Source organism: Haliaeetus leucocephalus, unplaced genomic scaffold (assembly GCF_000737465.1).
Source record: "Haliaeetus leucocephalus isolate CR32 unplaced genomic scaffold, Haliaeetus_leucocephalus-4.0 Scaffold417, whole genome shotgun sequence".
In the NCBI taxonomy this organism is placed as follows: domain Eukaryota; kingdom Metazoa; phylum Chordata; class Aves; order Accipitriformes; family Accipitridae; genus Haliaeetus; species Haliaeetus leucocephalus.
Window position 1 is genome coordinate 848,642 of NW_010972853.1, and position 20,024 is coordinate 868,665.

Consider the following 20,024-nt stretch of genomic DNA (forward strand, 5'->3'; position numbering starts at 1 on the left):
CAGCCCATTTGAGAAGGAAACTGCCTTGGTGGGCTCCGAATTAAGTGGGCCCAGGACACTGACTTCATTTGCTTAAATAGTATGTGCGTCAATGAAAGTAATTGCTAAATAAAGAAACCTCCCAGCAATTTTCTTCCAAGTCAACATTCACAAGCTGTGGTTTAGCACTACCCTCCCTTTCATGAAGCTCTAACGCATTGCAGAGGTTATGAAACTGCCAGCATTGGTATCATGAGGGTGGAGAGAATAAGGGGGTAAGGACAGTCTAAAGAAAGTTACCATTTCTGACTTGATGCACACTTTTTTTGCCGTGACACCTTTTCCTCTAAGGTTACCCCAGGAATCTGGTCAACTGCTGTTATTGTTGGATTCCAGGGAAGAGGGGAGGATGTAAAAGGATTAGGGAAAATGCCTGAGGTCCCAAGGGCACTGTGAAATTTGGATAACTTATGAGATTCACCAGTTTTTCTGCTTTGCAGGATAAAGAAAGCATTTGAGCCATAAATCCTAGGGAAAAGGGAGAGGGAAGTAGCTTTTCTTTGTTGTTATTTTAAGGGATGCTCTTACCTTCTCCATCGAAAATAGGCTGGGTTTCCATTGTAGGCGTTGGCTTCGAACCGTCATCTGAATTGAGGGTTAAAAAGAATCGAAAAGAAACTACCATTATTGAGGTAAATACTATCTACTCTCCAGTACTGTTGAATGATTGGGATTTGTACATGGCCCGGCCAAGTCCAGAAGAGAGAGAAGACAGACAGAACGAAAACAGTTTACACTAACAGCAGTAACATTTAACATAGCAAGCATGCATCAAGCACTATCCTTAGACTTAAAAGAAGCCTCCCCACCTCCCTCCCCTCTCCCTCCCCAAACCATTGGTGTGCATCACCTGGCAGTCTCCCCTTGTTGCACTGATCAGGCAATCACCTTTTTTGTTTCAGGTGGCTATATATCCCACACAGGTCATTTCCTGAGATAGCAAAGGTCTGGAGATTGCTGTCCCACTGTGTCTTTCTCCTTATTCTTTTTGTTCAAAAGAAAAACTCTTCTTCTGAAACTTACCTGTGCAGAACCTGGCACCAGCATTCACTGAAGAGCTGTTAGAAAGGGATGGCCAATAGCAAATCTTTTTTCTTACAATGTCTGCATCAAGGTGTTCTCTAATTGCAGTGGTGTGGCAGTGTCTTCTAATTGCAAAATCATGGAAAAAGAACTTCTCTTGCATTAGTTTTTTTGTGTGCAAGAGCTCTCCATGTCTTCTGACCACAAGTCTTTCATAATTAAAAGAGTCAACAAAAAAAGATTCCACAGGAAATATAAATCTCAATATTCAGAGATGGACCACAGGGGAAAGTGTTCAGTTTACACTCTCTTTGGCTTAGTATGCCTATCCATCATACGTACAGGCCCGGCTTGGATTCAGGCTGAGTCTAATTTCCCCAGTGCTCAGAAGGATCTGGATTTCAAGCCCCAGCTTGGAGCATCTTTACATAGCACTAGAACAGTGGCATAGCTTTAAGTGAGGCAAAACTTTTGATTGTGGGCATGCTAAACTGGAACAAACTGTAGAGGAATGTCTTTTGTTACATTGCAAGATTAGAAAATAGAATATTGCATTCTATTGCATTAGAAAACAGAATATAGAATATGGGATCTAAACTAAGATGAGATTAGCCTAGAATTGCTTTTCTTTTCCTTTTTGGAATACAGTGACTTTTAAAACTTACAATTTGTAAAAACTACTTTTTGCATATTTTATAGGCAAAGATGACACTAGGCATCAGCAAGGTGGGCGGTAACCTAAAATGTAAAGTTACCCAGCAAAAATCAGGAGGGAGGAGTCCATTCCAGAAAAGCCAGGCTTGCCACCATCTCCACGACAATCAGATGCACAGGGCAGACAACATTTGAAGGAAAGATGCTTGGGACATCCCCTCCTAGAGGTAGCAATAACTGCCCTCAGCCTTCCCTTATATTAGTTCCGATTACAAAAGTAAGAGACCATTGGAAAGGGAAAAGAAGGGCAGAAATGGAAAACAGAGGCTTGTAGACTATTTTTCCACCCATACTCGATTTGCAGTTTTATAAACTGAGCAAAAGCCTGAACACCTCTTCCACAGATCATTAATTTCATGCATTTCCACAGAAAGCAATCTAATTCACAGAAAGCAAAAATGTGCTGGTAATTCCATTTCAACCTCAGAGATCCACTGAAGTAAAGGAGGTTGACAGAAACAAGCAAGAGAGACCCTGCTGTCATTTTCCCTCTTTGTCATCACTTAACTGCAAGCAAAGCAAAAAATATTTGAAAGAAAAAAGACTTACCATTCCTCAGTCAACTCTTGTTCTGAGTTTTCCTGTTATTAGGTATTACGAGTAACATGGATAAGCAGTATTTTTCTTTAAAAGTTTGAGCAACTGATTTCTTGGAAAAATTCCCTGAATTTTGCTTACTTTATAAGAAGGAAGATTTTGCCCTTTAAAGAATCTTTGGATAAAAGTAAATAGTTGATCTTCACTTTTTTGTCAGAATAGGCTGCTCTGCTTCTGCAAGATCCTAGAAACTACAGCTATGGGTTGTTATTTATTTAGGATGGCACTTCACACTTTAATGAAGCAGTGAGCAATATGTAATCAGCATGATTTGCTTTACAGATTGAGAAACCAACCCAAAACTGCAAAAGATACTCATAGAACAACTGGAAAGGTGAGTAATTCTCAAGTTCTATAAAATAGAAGAGACCTGGCACAAAAAAAAATTACCAGTATGATAAGTTTATTCCTACTGTTCTCATGAATGCTTCTGCACCAAGTAATTACAAAATTGCTTTTCAGATTTAAAGCAGCAACCCAGAAGCCAACGATGGACAAAAATTAAAAGTGGATCTGAGCCACAGCACTTTATCCAAACCATTATGTGAACTTTGGCAGAACTCGGGACGCTTCACGTTCAGGGGGTTTCTTCTAGGCTCGTGTGTGTGTGAAGAACAGAGACAGTAGCAATTACAATTTGGGAAAGACATTCTTCTTAAAGAAAGAGAATTTTGTAGCAGTTTTTGTATAAAGTTAGCCATTAAGCTACTGAAGAGTATTAAACAGTGACAGAATAAATGCAGCAAAACCCCCAAATACCAAACTAACCTTTGAACTGAGGGGTTTAAGATAATCTCAGTAAAATGGCTCTGAGCTACACAATCATTTCCTCACTGGGTTACTAAGGCCAAATTGTCACTAAGTCCACATTGTAGCAGCACCCAGTACAGTATTAAGGGTTTTGCAAATAGAGGGAAGTATAATTACTCCCCTGTTGTTCAAGCAAGTACAGTTCTTTCATCACACATACAAGAAAAAATACAATAGACAAGAGCCCTGTAATTACATTCACCATATTTCAAAAATCAAAAGCCAGGGATATTTCTGATTATTTTTTTTAAAGGTCATGAAATAGTCACATAAAAGACAAAAATTGCACTTTATTAAAAACACCATGCTCACTTCCCAGCTGCCAGCTTCCTACTCTGAAACTACCAAATCTACTTCTTAAACTGGAGAATTCTCAGTAGGTCTCAGTGTTTTAAATTAGCTTATGGCAAGAAGTTTCATTGCCGTTGCCTTTGGGCAGAACCACCACCCTAATACTTGTCTACTCTCATTTGATTTTTCCTCTCACTCAATACACTCTTCATCACTCCGAACATTTGTTCCACTGGCCTGTTTGCTCCTGGTAAACAAGGAGTAAGTTCTATTTTACATACCTGAAAGTTTTGAACAAATATTTTGCATTCCTTAAAGAAGCATTTTAACATAGAACAGAAAAACCAAGCTATTTCAGAGACCTGGGGTCTCCTGTGATATTATATGAGATGTACAGGATATTGTTGCTTTGGAGCCAAAGGTAATGAAGCGCGTTCATCAGGTACAATCTACTCCTTTCTTCAAAAAGCTATTAAATTCCACACTTTTCCAAAAAGGTGTGTAACTGCAATAGTTCCTCATGCAGAGCATGTCACAGAGGGATCAAAGAGGTCAAGTGCTTCCTAATCCCTCCAGATGGAAATGCTTCCAGATCAGAAACTCACGTACTGCAGAACCATCAAAGATAATTTCCCTTGGTTGCAGAATATTCTCAAAGCCTTGATGAAGAGTGCATTGGCATCCTTCCCTTCCATGTTTTACAACCCAACATGAATACCCACTTTTTTTTTTTCCAAGACAACCACTGAATACAGACAGCATCACTCAACAGAATACCTCCCAATGGGACATTGTTTTAAAGCCATAGAACTCCTTTCCAGTAAGCCTCCTTTTCCTAGGGTACACTTGAAAAAGTTGAACTGATTTTTCTGGCTCAATTGGTGTCAACTTAAAAAATGGTATTTTAATCTTATCACTGGTAAGAGTGAAACAGGCAGGTCCAAACAACTCTCCCTAAACCATTTTCACATTAAGACACCATGGCTATAAGCCAGAAGCCCACTTGCACTACTACTGTCAGAGACTCATAAGCTTAAGAACAGTTTTTGTTGCGTTAGCCTGACAATAACTCAAACCAGCAACAATTACTTGCGTGTCCAGATCTACTGCCAGTGGTGGGCAATAACTCTTTATGCTCCCACTAGGACCCCCCTTCCTTAACCTTATCCTTGCAGAATATCTAGCAAGCATCCACATCTGGAATGACTGTAGTGTACACTGGGCTTGAGGGACAAGGAGATTCAGTTCCTGTAAAAGATGACTGTTAAAGCGATCTTTTTACTCTGAAGGACAGTCACTGAGGCCATGAGCAACTCGAGTTATGTCAAGAGAGAAGTAAACTCCCTGACATAGAAAGAGCATAAATTACTATGGAAGAATGTGAAGTAACTGCCTGCTGCTGTGAATCACTGTTCTTGCCTCAAGCCACCTAACAGAAGCTGGAGAAAGGGGATAAGTTAGGTGATTTAACCTCCCATATCACATCTCCTACCCAGGAAAATACACCCACTGCAAAAGTCATCTGTATACTTGCATCACCTCGTTAAGAGACCAAGATCTATAGTCTTCCTAAGCAACCTCAACCTTAGGTACATCACTTGTGTGTTCTCACTGGAATCCATGAAACACTCTGTAAACATTTCTACCATTTTAAAGAGTGCTAGTGTTTATGGGGTCAACCATCAAGGCCCTGTACAAAATCTAGTCTTTTTTGTAAGTCTACATTGACAGTTCCCAGGCTTTGAGTCAGCCTGACAGAATAAGAGGATGACAATTTTAAGTGCATAGCTCTGCCCTGGGAGGAGGCAGCCTTTTTCCAGTGTCAAGTGGTTCCTCCACTTACCATCATACAGTTTGGGGTGAGCAATTACAGAGCATAACTGAAGCTAAATAGGGCACAGATAGCCAGGACAATGAGTGAATTCTTAGCATGTCCTGTTCAATGCAGCAAAGCCCACCTTTAGTGAGTGTCAAACCAATGGTAAGGGAGAAGAGCTTTCCTAGACTCCTGAGGGATTTAAGTCATACATACATCTTTCTGTGGCTTTAGTAACTCTGGTCAGATGCAACAAAGACCTGCCAGGTCAACTCAAGCTCCCTGTATCTGTGCAGTTCCTGAATCTTGAAGATGCAATTTTACAACTTTGACATTTCTATGTATTACCCCCAGGCTTGAGGGTGTTGTTTTAAATATTAAATAAAACGACAACAAAACCTGTGTTTGTACTACATGGGGTCTTACACAAAAATACACGTCCCTTCCAGTATCGTAGGGGTGGAGCAAATTGTTGCCTTAATCACAATACTTCCCTACATCAAGTGAAAAAGTTTCAGCAAGTCATAATTGATTTAATACTCTATGCAACTTTTATGCAGAGACATATATTGCCAATATAAATGCAGAAAGTTAGCACTCATGCCAAAAAACCATGAAATTCTTACAATCCAGCCAAATCAAGATAATTTCTTGCCAAGCAGCTGAAATAGAAATGCACCAGTGCAGATAGACTCACCTGCCAGGTTTTCACACCCCTTTGCATAGAATCGTTTAGGTTGGAAAAGACCTTTAAGATCATGGAGTCCAACCACTTCTATGCATGGAGATCCCACAGCTGTTAAGAAAACAACCCAACCTTTTAAACCAAATCAGTAAAAGCAAGTTCTCACTCTTTATTGCCTTCATTTTAAGAAACAGCAACAATGTGCTACCTTTGGATATAACAACCCACAAACACTTGGACACGGACCAAAATATGGAAAAGTTTTGCTTAAAAAGGTGAAAATGTGCTTAAGTGCAGAACATGAAAGGGTTCTGTGTGGCTTAAGGAGCTCTTAACTGCAAAGGTTGACTTGCACTGTCACTGCAGTGATTTTTCCCTCCCTACATGAACTATTCTGTATGCCATACAGACACAGGCACTGTTTACTTCAGCGCTGCATTCCAGGCATCATCCAGATAGGATAAGGAGCCTTCCCCTCTGCCTTCTGGAAGGCATTAGTTCCCCCCGCTTCCTCCTCACATCTCCCTCACAGGTGCATCAACATGAAAAAAGCCACTCAAGCCCTGAGGACTTTGTGGTCCAATGTAGTCAGTGCATTTGTATGGCAGCACAATTCTTTGCCCTGCAAGAAAGCCTATCCCACGCACAGACAGCTGGAAGTAACTCTGACCCCCGTGACACAATTCAAAGCCTCCTCTGTTTGGCTTTTTGATTCCTGATTGACACATTCACTGCCAGGCGGAGATAAATGCTGCTGGGAGGACAATGTTGATCCGCTCCGACTATTCTTGTGAAGGACTTTTTCAGAATAATAAACAAAAAACATTGGTGTGCTTAAGTGTCTGAATAGAACTGGAGATAGACATAGAGAGGGGACCGGAGTGCTTTACAGAGGCTGGCAAGTCGATTGAAGAGTTAATTGTCTGGGTGTACAATGAGTTTATTCTGACCACAAACAAAGAGCTCCCTCTTCCTGGGCCTGGTCCTTCAAAAGCAAACGTGTCAAAAGGGGTCTGGAGTAGCACTCTGTATTAATAGCAATGCTCTAGTCTCTGGGATTCAATGGCTTTAAAACTGTTGAATCCTGAGATTCAGATAGGATCTCTCTAAAATCCAAAGTCCTCTTTTACTGCTTAAGTTCTCAAGGTACTTTTACAGTAATTAGCCAAAACAAACCTGCCCTCTAACTTCTCATTCTTTGTAGCTTTCAAACGGCTCCTTTTGAAAAATAAAAGCACAGCAAGATATTACGCTTCAGACACACTGCTGTAGACACCTTCCCCAAAATGAGATCCAGTTTTATATTATTTCAATTATGTGTCATTTAACAGGAGTCAGTTTCAACAAAACAAGTGGCCCTGAATGTCTCATACTTGGGAAGATACAGAATCCCAGTCCACATCTGGACCTGCATTTCAGAGCTTGCACTATAACAGGTCAAACCAACACAATGTCCAAATACACACCCTGCCTCTGGGAAAGTTCAGATCCAGATTCAGATTTGAACTTTGCAGGTTGAACCAAGCCCTATAGTAATTACCACTTAAATACCTGACTCACTTCTGTAAGTTATGCAAACCTTTCTGGGGAGAAAGAAAAAAAAAATCTTCCTAGTACTGCTGCATGGAGGACAATGCAGCTGAAAACTAAGCCATTATACTTTGCCACTTCGATGGCAAAACTCTTATGGATTTTGGTGCCAATGCAGAGAGAGACATACTTGTTATTCTAGGAACAAGCACCAGTCATGAAGGCTCAGAGAATTAAGCTGAGTTGGTTGTGAACTTTCTAGTGATGGAAATTTCAGTACTTGTGAAAAGTTTTTTTTAACCCACTCATAGAAATGTAGCATTCCAAATAATATTTCTCCTCAAGTATACAGGCATGTTTCCACCAAGTAGAAGACAGAGCAAGAACCTTAAAATAATTAAAGCCAGCATTTAGAGCACTCACCTAATTCACACTTGAGATACCCTTTGCTCTCCCCTTTCTCAAACTAAGATCCCAGTTATAGTGCTATCAACTAATTTGGGAGGACAGCAGGGAGCCACAAGTCTACGTGATCTCTCTTTTGTTCTAGCAAGTAATAAATGAGGGGTTCAAAACCTCGAAACCTGTGAAATAAGATTTCTTGGTTTTCAGCCAGTTTCTCCCCAAACTGTGAACAGTAAACCACAATCTTAACCAATTCTGCAGGCTTGCAGTTTTGGACAAGAAGCAGCAGTATCTCTCAAGTAGCCTGAATACAGAAGTAATTCAGAACAAGGAACCTGCACACAGTCCTGCTGTTTTGAACTTAACTAGAATTTTCAGTTCATTTTTGGGCCAAAGTCCAACACAGAGGTCCTCTTTTCTGTCAAAGCAATTTGTCCATATAAGATGGGCAGAGAAGCAGATGATCAGATTTCAGTTTGGTTAACAGAGCATTTCTAAGGTCAAATGCAAGGAAGCCTGGATGGAGAAGGCCTGTCATTGCACACAGGTTCACCTTATGCAGTTTTACAATTTTCAGCCAAGGTCCTACCCAAAAGGCAAAATAGGTCTCTTCAAAGATTTAGAAGTAATGGGAAAATAAATGCCCAAAGCCAGATTTGAACCTTATCTGCTAAAAAGGAGAAGCAGGTAATAAAGGTCAGGGTAGTATGAGACCATCTCCAGTTTAGAGTTGCACAAAAAGCTTTATTTTGATCAATGTGGAATCACTCTCAAGCTGTGAAGGCATTCCCCCCCCCGCCATCTTCAGAGACGTGTTATTTCCACCCTCCCCCAACTCTCCCCGCAGCAGTTTCATTTGTGAAGCTAGACAGAAATCACGTGGCATTGTACAACTTAGAAATACACCCTGTTGTCATCAGCCCTGACCTACAGAACCAAGCCTTAACTCCTTCAGTTATGTCCTTGCCCCAGAGAGAATGGCAACTAGCGTGGCAATGGTTTTAATTGTCTTGATTTAAGCCAAAATCTTCAATTCACTCTCAGAGTGGCTCAAATTGCCAGGAGAAGAAAGAAAAAAAAAAGGGGGAAAAAAAAATCTTAAAAGAACCTGCTTATCACCCCTTCAAAGGCTCTTGAGGGAGCTACTAAGATGCAAGTCATATATTTTTGTTACTCTACCATTTCCACTGTATCAGATTTGACCATTTCTCCCTTTGAGCCACGTTCCTCCCTTCCCTCATAGGCAAAGTGTCATAATCCCTTGGAAGAAGGCAGTATTTCCCTGGTATTGCTGCATCTTTTCTATCCTGCTGCTGTTCTTGCCACCCTGCTGAGATAATAAAAAAAGTCATTTCTTAATGACTGTATAAACTATGCAATGCTTTTATCTTGAAAAACAAGCATATTTCCAACCCCACAGTGTCAGAATTCACCCTCCTTTGTATTTTTCATACACCTCATGAAATCAGCTAGGCAGCAGCAGGGACAACACTAAAATCCCTCTTTGGCCTAGAGTCCATTGGCCCCACTGTACAGCTTGCCTAGAAATGCTACATGTAAATGCCATATATTTACATGTAAACCTGTTTATTTCACAGCATATAATTTCAGAACATAGCATTTTGCAGCACACCAGCTGCGAGCCCATCCTCACCAGCCACGCAAGTATGGTTAAAAAACACTAGTTCAACTGCTTTTTAAGGAATGAGAAGTAGAGCAAAGCTCAGAGCCCCAGCTCAGTTCCCAGGCTCTGCTTCGGTCATCTGGCAAGTTTTCAGACAGGATTGCAGCCTGCCTGTCACAGCAGACTGATGTTTCACAGCTTCTAGCAACGTTCTGCTGCACGGCTAAAGACGAGAACCTGCGACCATCACTGAGTGTGGCTATTTTACTTATGTACCAGCAGCGATTTCAGTGGCGTAAAAAGCTCAGCTCCAGTGACACACGGGAAGGCTATCAGAATACTTTAAAACCTAAAGAACTCTTACAGGCTGCAGAAAGAGGCTCCCTATAGAAGTAAAGAATATTTTTCTTTCAGCTGCATACTTACCTGTCCTTCAAAAGTCTAATGTCATCCCCCTACTGATACACATACCCAAGGAGAAATAGAGGAACACCTAAAAGGACCAAGGGGACTGGATGGCTTTTGGGACTGGTCATAACACATAGCATCAAAAACTACCTGTTACCAAAAATCATGACTACCTGATGCTTACTGAAGAATCATGACATATTTCCTAATGGACAATGGCAGCTGGCTGTGGAGATGGCACTCAGTTTCAAAACTGAGTCTCCAAGGCTCATTTTAACCAGCAGACACCTTCACAGGTCAACTGGCATAGAAAAGCTTTCCTGTGGTAAATGCAACCCAGCAATTATACGGCTGTAAATCCAGCACTTTCCTTTTTCTCTAGAGAAAAGAATCAAGGTAATGAAGAGGAGAGAAAGAACAGGAATAACCTTATTCTTCAGGGAGATAAACAATTGAAAGGAAATAAACCAGCTGTAATAAACAGTGAATAAAGAAGAATTAGTCCCTGCATCTGTGTAATGAAAGTTGTATCCAAGTGCATATCAACATAAGCTACAACCAAATTATTTGGAAAAGGTTATGCCAATCCATAGAAGGGATGTTAAGCCATCTTGTCCCAAAATGGAGCACTGCCCATAGTAATAAATGGAGAAAAGGGAGGCGAGTCAGAAGAGGCAGTATGGTACACAGCTGCTCCAGACAGTCCTGGCACTAAGCTTCACAGGGAAAGTGGAGAGGACAGACAGAACACAATAAAACAGAGCAGCAATATTATAAGGGCTGGGTAAATCACAGTCCCCCTTCAGCAAGAGTTGGAGTACACACTATTAGGAATGTTTGTTGGGGTTTTTTTCCAGAGCAGAAACACCTCCAAAGTGTCAGTGTTACTCACACTGTGGAGTGAGTGATGAGATCAAAGAATCAGCAATAGCCAGCATTGAGAAAGCTTAAAAATAGACTGAAAGAGAGGAAGCAGAGGAAGAGGCTTACATTTTTTATAGCTTCCTACTTGGTAGAAGAATATATTTTTATCTCACCCTTTAAGCACTAGAAGTATGATAGATACTGAAGGATTTTAAACCACAGTATCTTAATTTTGAACCATCTTCCATTTGGCTCACTGCCTTGAGTGACATTTGAAATAAAACAGGGAGCAAAAAAGTTTCCGCACAAAGAAATATTTCACTTAAGACGCCATATCTCATAGCAAGATTTTAGCACTTCACATTGCCCCAAACTTGGAGAGAAGTTTGCAGAAAGCTCTATAGCACTGTCAACAGCTGCCTGATCACTGTTGGCAAAAGCAACAACCACCACATGATTGTTTAGTTTAGCCTCTCTGGTTTGATTCTACTTACAATACATCACGTCTTCTTTCAGGAGCCTCTGCTTTGATGTGAAGTATTCTCTGTTCCCCCCCCCCTTGCAACACACACACCTCCTCCCTTGACTACCTCTCCTGAAAGGCTGTTTAGACTCCACAAACAACTCTACCTTGCCACTTCTAGGCTGCGTAAGAGGGCAGATACCTGCAGCTGTGGAAAGGGGAGCACATCTGAAAAGTCTGCAAGGACATTGTGATTCTGATCTTAGACTGCTTTGCTGAATGAGGAAAAAAAATTAACAATTGTTATGCAAGCTTCATATGAGTAATGATCAGATCCCTGGCTTTGGGACTGTTTTAGAAGCTACCTGAAATATATGGTGGCCTGGGGCAAGGGGCATGAAGGGTGTGATTGGAATCTCACAGTCTCTCTTCCCTCTCTCCCCAACATCACACACACATTCCCTTTCACTCCTCTCCTTCCAGCTCTGGTCTCTTCAAGGTAAAGACTCTATAAATTCCCCCATGTCTTCAAGGAATATGGCCTATAAGTGGGGGGTGGAGACAGCAGCAAATTTCCCAGATCAATGGCCATTTGAAATTCAGACATATGGCTGAAGCCCTACAGCTGCATGTGTTAATTACCACACGTGTCCCCTGTAAAGCAGTCTGTTAAACACAAAAAGAAAACAGAAGAGAAAAAAGCTGTTCCAAGGGATTAAGTAAATAGTCTAAATTTTTGACCCTGATTCCCCAGACACATGCCTATGTATAAGAACACAAGCTCCCTTCCTTTCTCCTGACACCTGCATGCTGAGGAAGCACAAGACCCCCTCCATCTCTAGCCATGTGCATTGAACCTATCTCAAAGTCTACTTTCCCCCTTCCAGCTCCCCCTTCCCCCTGCCCAGCCTCTTCTCTCACCGGCCTCTCTCCCTTTCTCCTTTAGAGGACTAATTCCTGGCTGACAACCAGACTAGTCTTGGGCTTACAATACGCCTTTTCATTTCCTCGCAGGCAAAGAGAATGGATACCTCGCTGCTACGTCTGTATTGCATGTGTGCAAATGAGGGAAAGGGGAAAAAACCTAAATATTTTTTTCACCACTTGTTTCTGCAGGTTTCCCCCCCTCCAGAATCATCAAGCGTAGAGGTTCAGAGCTTTAGTGAGCACAAATCTGCTCTCTAAATATATTGCCCTGCTAGTTAACCACAAGATCTGAATTTAGTCTAAAGGACTTTTTGTATTTGATTATGAAACTGAAGGAATAGTTTTTCTACATGCGGGATGGAATGGAGAAGAATGGAGGGAGGCAGAGAGGCAGGGTAACCAAGTTGTGCTGGAAGGACCTCCAAAGAATCTAACATGCTTCAGAAGGAAATCTGTACATATGGAACAAAGCACATCTCAAAAGTGTACACAGGGTACAACTGACACCATATTCTCAAAATTAAAATATTTTTATTTTAAGAGGAGGAAGGTCATTCCTCAAAGTTACAGACTGCCATCCATCTACAGATTGACTGTTCAAAATGAGCCCAAGACAACTGATCTTAAGAACCATCATCATTTAAAGGCATATTTGTGAGTAGCTGAACAGTCAAAATGAAACCTGTCACGTTCTTACACTTGAGAATTGCTTTGCTGCAGCACCTAAAGGTCCTATCAGAATCTGAGTACCAAGCTGAGCACAACGACATGTAATAAGACATGGACACAGCCCAGAGAAATTCAGTCTGTCAGGAGGCCTTCTCCCATCCCTAGCCTTTGTCAAAGGCAAAGCATTTTGCAATACATCTCCCTTGCTGTCAACATAAAACAAAAACCCAGATGAGCACATAGAGGGAAGCTATTATTCCAGCTAGAGCTGTTCTAAAGAAGCTTTAATTCCCATAGGTGCCATCTCAGGAACTTGAAAAAACTTTGTGGTTGCCTCTGAAGCCTCCCCCTACCTTATTTACAAGCACAAATGCTCTGCATGCATTCAAGCTTTCCTATCACAATTTCATTGTTTCTCTCTTACAGAGAAACCTTGACAGAGCTCATGGAGCAAAGGAGTTGAAAGGAAAGTACTTCCAGTCCCTCAACCAAACCCCTGCACCCACAACAAAATACATTTCCTGGTGCATTACATTGATTTCAAGGAAAACAACACTTAATGTTCAGATGCCTAGATTCTTCTGCAGGATGCAAATACTCAAACAAAATATGGTCATGTTAGGCTGGTACAAGAAAACAACTTCTGGCTTCATTTATCTGCAAACCCAGCAATTTCTCCAATTTATCCTCAGGTTTATTTTTAAGAAACAGCTACAGAAGACAGGAAGTCTAGGACTATTAATTTCAAAGTTATAATGATGCTGTTTTAAAGTATCTAGAGAAATACATAGCGTAATAGTATAACATCTTGGCATGCTGATCCAGACACTCAAAGTGCATGGGAAGAATTTTTTTAACAACTCTTTAAAAAAGAAAAGGTGTTGAGGCCACATAGCTACAAAGCATTTAAACGACAAAAACAACCCACAGACCCCAGAACTATTCCATTTCTCTGCAAGCTGTAATTGGTCAGACACCAGAAATCCATGTATAGCACATAAACAGTTAATAATACCTTAACAGATGTTGCTTAATCAATTGTTAGTCTGCTTATTAGATCTACTCACCAGGCTGCTCAATACTATGACTTAATCATTTAAAAACCTTTACAGCTGTCCTTAAGACATTACAGACATGAGTAGTCTGTAGATTGCTATAATAACACTTGTAAACTACAATTTTATTAAGTCATATTATATAGACTAACCTACCGATTAGAACTGTTGCTTTATAGATGAAAGCAGAATTCTTGCATTATATCAACCAAAATATACTTTAAAGCAGAATTTGCCTTCTGCTTAAACTTGCCAATGAAACTTTCTTCAGCCTCAAATTTGATACATATGTTCTGAGGCCCACAAAAAAAATGCCTTGATGAAAACAAAACAATTTCAGACAAGTCAGTGATGTGGGGACCCAAAAGGATTGTTTTTAAATTCTACTGTTTATGTAGCAAATTTAAGGTTGAATTTTTCTTTTAGACATTAATATTTTTAAAATCAGTTTGATTTATGAGATATAGCTAAGTGTTTCTTAGAACATTGCTCTACTCTGGAAGAGTGATCCAGTATACACAGTATTGTGAAATTATATTCCTTTGTTCTCACAAAAATTGATCACAACTCCCAGTTAAAAGCTGGGTTCTCTCTATCTTATAAAATCTGTAATATTGACAAACTACAGTCTACCATACCTGTGAAATTCACTTGCTTTCTACAATTACATTTAACTGGAATTTAATAAACAATTTTGTAGATTATGTACAGCATAGGGATAGCAATAGGAACCAGACAGAATTCTGAATACCTACAAACTGGCAAACCTACTGATTAAAGTAATGGTACTTTTTACAGAACTATTTTTATGATAGAGAAGGAAACTTCAATTCCACTGCTGAGTTTGTTCGGAAATACAAATATGAGCTAACCAAAATCTTATGTGCTACAAATTCCATCTACAGAATTTTTTATTCACAGCCCACTCAGGCCTTCGCAGGACAGTGTTTTTGTTGCACTAATCTCTCCCAGTTACTTCTCAGTCACCTGAGTTTTTATCCCAGTTTCATGAAAAGCAGCACACATTCACATTTCTCCCAGAGATGATTTCCTGCCCCCTGTTAAATTTTATCAGGGGGGATTGCAAAACTGTCACCATCAGTATGGGATAGGACAAATCAAGCTTTTGCACATCCAGATGACTTGGAACATTCACGTAGAGCACACACAGCAAGTCTGCTGCTTTCAGGAAGCAGACTTACTATATACACATAGCACAGTCTGACTTTCCACATAGTTACACTACACATGTAGCTCTGTCCAGACGCATCAAACTGTATGCACACACTTTGTGTATACATGTATATTTTACCCAGAAAAGACCTGACAGGAACATGTCACGTAATATTCCTGGACCAGGGCTGACAAATAGTTCAGAAAGCAATTTTCCCTTGAAAATTCTCCTTCATCCAGACTTATGGCCTAGTGTATTATTGATTCAAAAATAAATACGTAACAGAAGGGATCCAGAAGAATTGTTTGGGTAGCACTGCAGACTTAGTACCTGCTAAAGTTCTGCAACAAATTCATCATAAGATGGTGACCAACAGCTAGAACCATCATGTGACTTCATACTGCCCCAGTCAACTTGTATTTCTTTTACCTTACTGATGAAGGCCATGCAATATTTCTCCACCTTTCTTGTATCCTTCACAATGTGCTAATGACATCACAGAGCATTTTCTCAGTATTTATGAGGTTGGAGAGGCAGGAATAATTGGGCACTTTAAACTCGGTTTGTGTAATAGCACAGCTCTGTTTCAGATCTGATAGTACCCGGTTGAATCCAGAGAGAACTGGAGAAGGTGAAGACCAAAGTCCCAGTCTCAGGTTTTGGTCACATCTCAACTTCACGTTTTTGTCAAGGTATTATCTGTCCTTTGAGACGTACTAACCACTGTGGAGGCAGCATGCTCCCTGCCCTGCAAGCAGACAGCAGGTGAATTAGTGCCAGCTGCACCTGACTTCTTACCACCAGCAGACAAAGCTTCCAGGTCTCCATGTACAAACGGTTCCATTTATTTACATCAGCACAAGCCGTCCTCCACTTGGGTTTGCCTGAGGAGAGCGTTCACCCTTTACTGCTCAGTCTAATTACTGACTCAGACTAATGGCTCATTACTGATTCAAATTGCTCAGTCTACTGGCTGCACAACTAGGCCATTAACATTTTCTAGAGGTAAGACTCTTGGAATCCAGCAGGAAAAGAGCCACAGAATGGGCCAACTTGCCCACAACTGCAGTGGAGAATTTCCCTGCAACAAAGCCTGCCTTTAAGCCCATTTCTCACAGTTAAATCCACAAAAAGGAACCCAATTCTAGATGTTTAATTGACAGGAATTTTAAGTTGTTCATCTTAGGCTTCTCAAATTGCTTCAGTGTTTTCTTGGAGCCTGCAAACTCATTGGGCAAAGCTTTTCACAACTCCATACAAGAGACATGTCTACATGCAAGATAGCAAGTGTAAAATGAGCTCGAGCCAGGCTTTGCCTTCTGTAGGGCCATCAGAGCTTGTTTCACCAACACCACTGTACCTGCACCAGGTTCAGGGTATTGCTGACGCTATTGCCACCGTTTGCAATAGGCAAACAAAGCAAGTCAAAACAGGCCTCGAATTTTATGCACTGCAAGACACTTTATGAAAGAAAAAGGAAGTTCATACCACTCAAGACTCTTCATGACTGACACTGACAGTTTATCCAGCCCGTATTTACCCTATACTTGCATCATCTTTTAATCCCAGGTTATAAAACCAAGCCTCGTTTCCCATTTCCTTCATCCAGTTGATTTAAAAATGGTATGAACACCTCTCACACAGTGTCCAGAAGAGTTAACAACCACTAACAAACCAGTATCCCCACTTAGATTTTTTTTTTTTTTTTCCTCTTCACTCATTCCCAGACTCTCCACTTTTAATTCACTCAGTTTCCAGTTTTAAGAAGGAAGACCAAGTGACTTTATGGAGATAAACAATGACATGGCTGCTTTTTACATCCCTGTCTCCTGACCAGCCTACTTTTTAAAACCTGCTTGGTGATTGCAAAAGACACTACTCATGGCTGCAATATGCCAAATCTGTAGCTCTGAGCTCCTAAAGCGCCAGCATTCCTCAGATAAAGAAGATAAAGTTTTGTTTTGTTTGGTGTTTGCTTGTTTTGTTTCAACGTGTGGCACAATTTCCCTTTGGCTGGAAAGGAACGTTCTGCATTCTTTAGGCAGGGAAGAAATCCAGTCATGTTGGCTCCAAGGATGCCTTTCACTGCTTCTTAAAACATTAACAACCTCCCAGTGGGAGAAAGGGGGGAGATCCAGCCCTCTAGGGGACAGCGTGCATCTTCCAAGTCTCTCAGGCCTTTCAAACTAAGCAGCAACTGGAGTAAATTAGTGCAAGAAGCTCCTTATGAAAAAGGATTGTACAATGAACAAGCCAGAATAAGGAACAGACAGCAACAGAAGTCTGCAGGTTCTGGATATCCTAAGCCCACCCAAGAATAACTGCATTCCCTGACAAAGGTCCTGGAAACTTGCTCTTCACTTGCAGCCTGAATTCAGCATAGAAAGAACAGCGGTAAGTGTCTGAGCTGCCAAGTCCACACACTGAGCGTGTCCTGGAGAACCTGGGTTTCCGTTCCACCTCATACGAACATGTCTCCATCTCCCCAGGCCCAGGTCTGCTCTGCCTTCCAGCAACAGAACACTTCTCTCAGACACAAAACAAATCAATACATCCTATTTTAAAGTTTTACATTTGGTGCCAATTTAATTTGATTTAAATTACCTTACAGGGCAAATTGTATGACTAACTGGCATTGCATCATACAGCAATAGCAGCAATGTAAATATGGGCAACCAGAGCACGGGATTTAAAAATAAAAAGGATTTTTTGCCAGCACTCTTGCCTGTTCTCCGCAGAAAGCTCCACAGAGCCACTTCTGGAACTACATGCCAAGCCACGTGACCATAAAGCCATTTCATTTTCTTTTCATCAGTAGTGAGAGAGCCTGTGAGTGGAATCGCATGTTACCTCACGTCTTCTGGTGACTCCATCATACCTATTTACCCCCAGAAATTAGAGCTAAACAGGATGGAAAAGAGGCCAAAACATTTGGAGAAAGAGAATTATTACCAATAACCAGTCTTCTTCTTCTTCCAACATTAATCTGTCTCTTTTAAAGGAGAGCTAATATGCTAGTAAAGTCTTCATTTATTACCCAACAGCTTAAGCCTACCCATCTGCACTGTTTCTAAGGCAGAGCAGCCTCCATCCAAAAAACTATTTTGCCCTGAAGACTTGAAAGGCACCAGCATCACACAAAGTTTATTAGCTCCATATTTTACATTCCTGTATGAATGGGACAAAAGAAATCACTTTTGAGAGTCTTAGCTATTCATTTTCCTTCTGAGAGCACCTATTCTGTGCCAGATAATGCTCTTTGACTCAGAGACCCTCATCCACAGATGGAGACAGGAGTCTGCTGTGCAGTGGGAAAAGCCCAAAAACTCCCGAGTCAGATGGCAGTTGCCCAAAGTGATGTCAGAAGTTTCCAAGATGTACCTTTACAACAGAAAGGTCATCACTGACCCAGTTCCTGCTGGCCCCCTCCTCATCCTGCCCTTTTTGTCTTCTTGCAAAGGGCAATCTTTGCAGAAAGAGTCTGAACACTCAGCTAGAATGGATAGTTATATGCAAGCTGGCTAGCCACCAGTCTTCAGAGAAGCCAGACCTCCAGCGACCACCTTGCTTCAAAGAAGCCAGGCTGTTTTTGGTTCCAACTTCCTTATAACAGGACTGGATACTGGAATTTTGAACCAAAGTAACTTAAGTCAAGAAAAAACACTGCTAAGAAAGCCAAATTCATTTTTAGATTAGGCATTCATCACTAACCAAAAAAATAATGCTAAGTCCATCAAATTTTAAACCAAATTATTCCAGTTTCTAAAAGCCTTCTTGATTTTAAAAGACCTATTTAATAATTGCTCACAAGTATTTTTCTAACGTGATGGAGAAAGGCCACAGTGGCTTTTGCAAGGGCTTCCAACAGAAATGAACAGATTCAGAATTGGAAGGGACACAAAATTTACATGATTGCTTGAAGCATGCTGGCCCAAAGGGAAACATTTTCCTTTTCTTGACAGCTACTGCACAGGATGTTTCTCCAGCCACGTGACCAAGCGTACCATTCTTGAAACAGGATGTCACAGGCAGCACCAAGGAGAATCAATTTATATTACAAATTTTAGATTAATTCATTCCATTTACAGTTCTTTTTTTTTTGTGTGTGTTCCAACCTCTGAGTTAATAAAGGAAGTGAAGTGGGAACAAGTTCAGATGTCTTCCCCTTTTGCTTCTGTTTCTTATGAAATCCAATGTCAGCTGCTTCCAATTCTAGAAGAACAGACCAGAACTACTCAGGTAGGAAGCCTACAAACAACCCCCACTCAAAAAATAATGCAGATTTCAAAAGCTACTTGATTTGCTTGTACTTCAGGCTAGACTAGCAATGATTGCATTAACGGAATGATAACAATGCGTTCAGGTGCCAATTATACATTAACACATAATTACAGGTTTACAGAAACATATCCTTACCTAAAATAAGAAGCAGGCTTCAGCATTCATTCTTAACAAAGTAGTTCTCCTTGCATCTTTCTTCTCCCTACCTTTTCCTAAGCTACTATACACAATCAATAGATGCTCAAAATGCATCACTGCTCTGAACACAGCAATCTGTAATTCCTGTTAAGTGTTTTCATGATTGACAGTCCCAGCATGGAAGATGTTCTTCAAATTAAAGTGTTGGCATCAAGGTAGGCATTATCCTGCGTTTTGAAGTGTCAGGAATAATTGGTTTAGAGAGTTAGCAGTAAAAATCCTGCTTCAGATATCAAAACAGGAACTTCTCCCAGTAAACACCCTTCATCCTCACCAGCAGGAGTGAGGATGCATTCAGCACTGTTTTCCTGTAGTAAGGAGACAAACTCAAAAGTTGACTCTGAATGGGGGCTAGCAGGGGACAGGGATTGAAAAGCAGGGTGTGGAGAAGGCCTACAACCTTGACTGCTCCTCAACATATACTTCAGTGGTAACCCCTCCCAAGACTATT

At 40.8% G+C, this 20,024-nt stretch overlaps 1 protein-coding gene across 1 annotated transcript in view; it reads right to left on the reverse strand.

Moving 5' to 3' along the window:
• The window catches only part of SMOC1 (SPARC related modular calcium binding 1), a 91,483-nt gene that overhangs the window by 48,210 nt on the left and 23,249 nt on the right, over window positions 1–20,024 (reverse strand). The window contains exon 6 of the mRNA XM_010574269.1: window positions 568–624. Within this exon, the coding sequence (XP_010572571.1) occupies window positions 568–624 (57 nt within the window). The remainder of the gene's footprint in view (window positions 1–567; window positions 625–20,024) is intronic.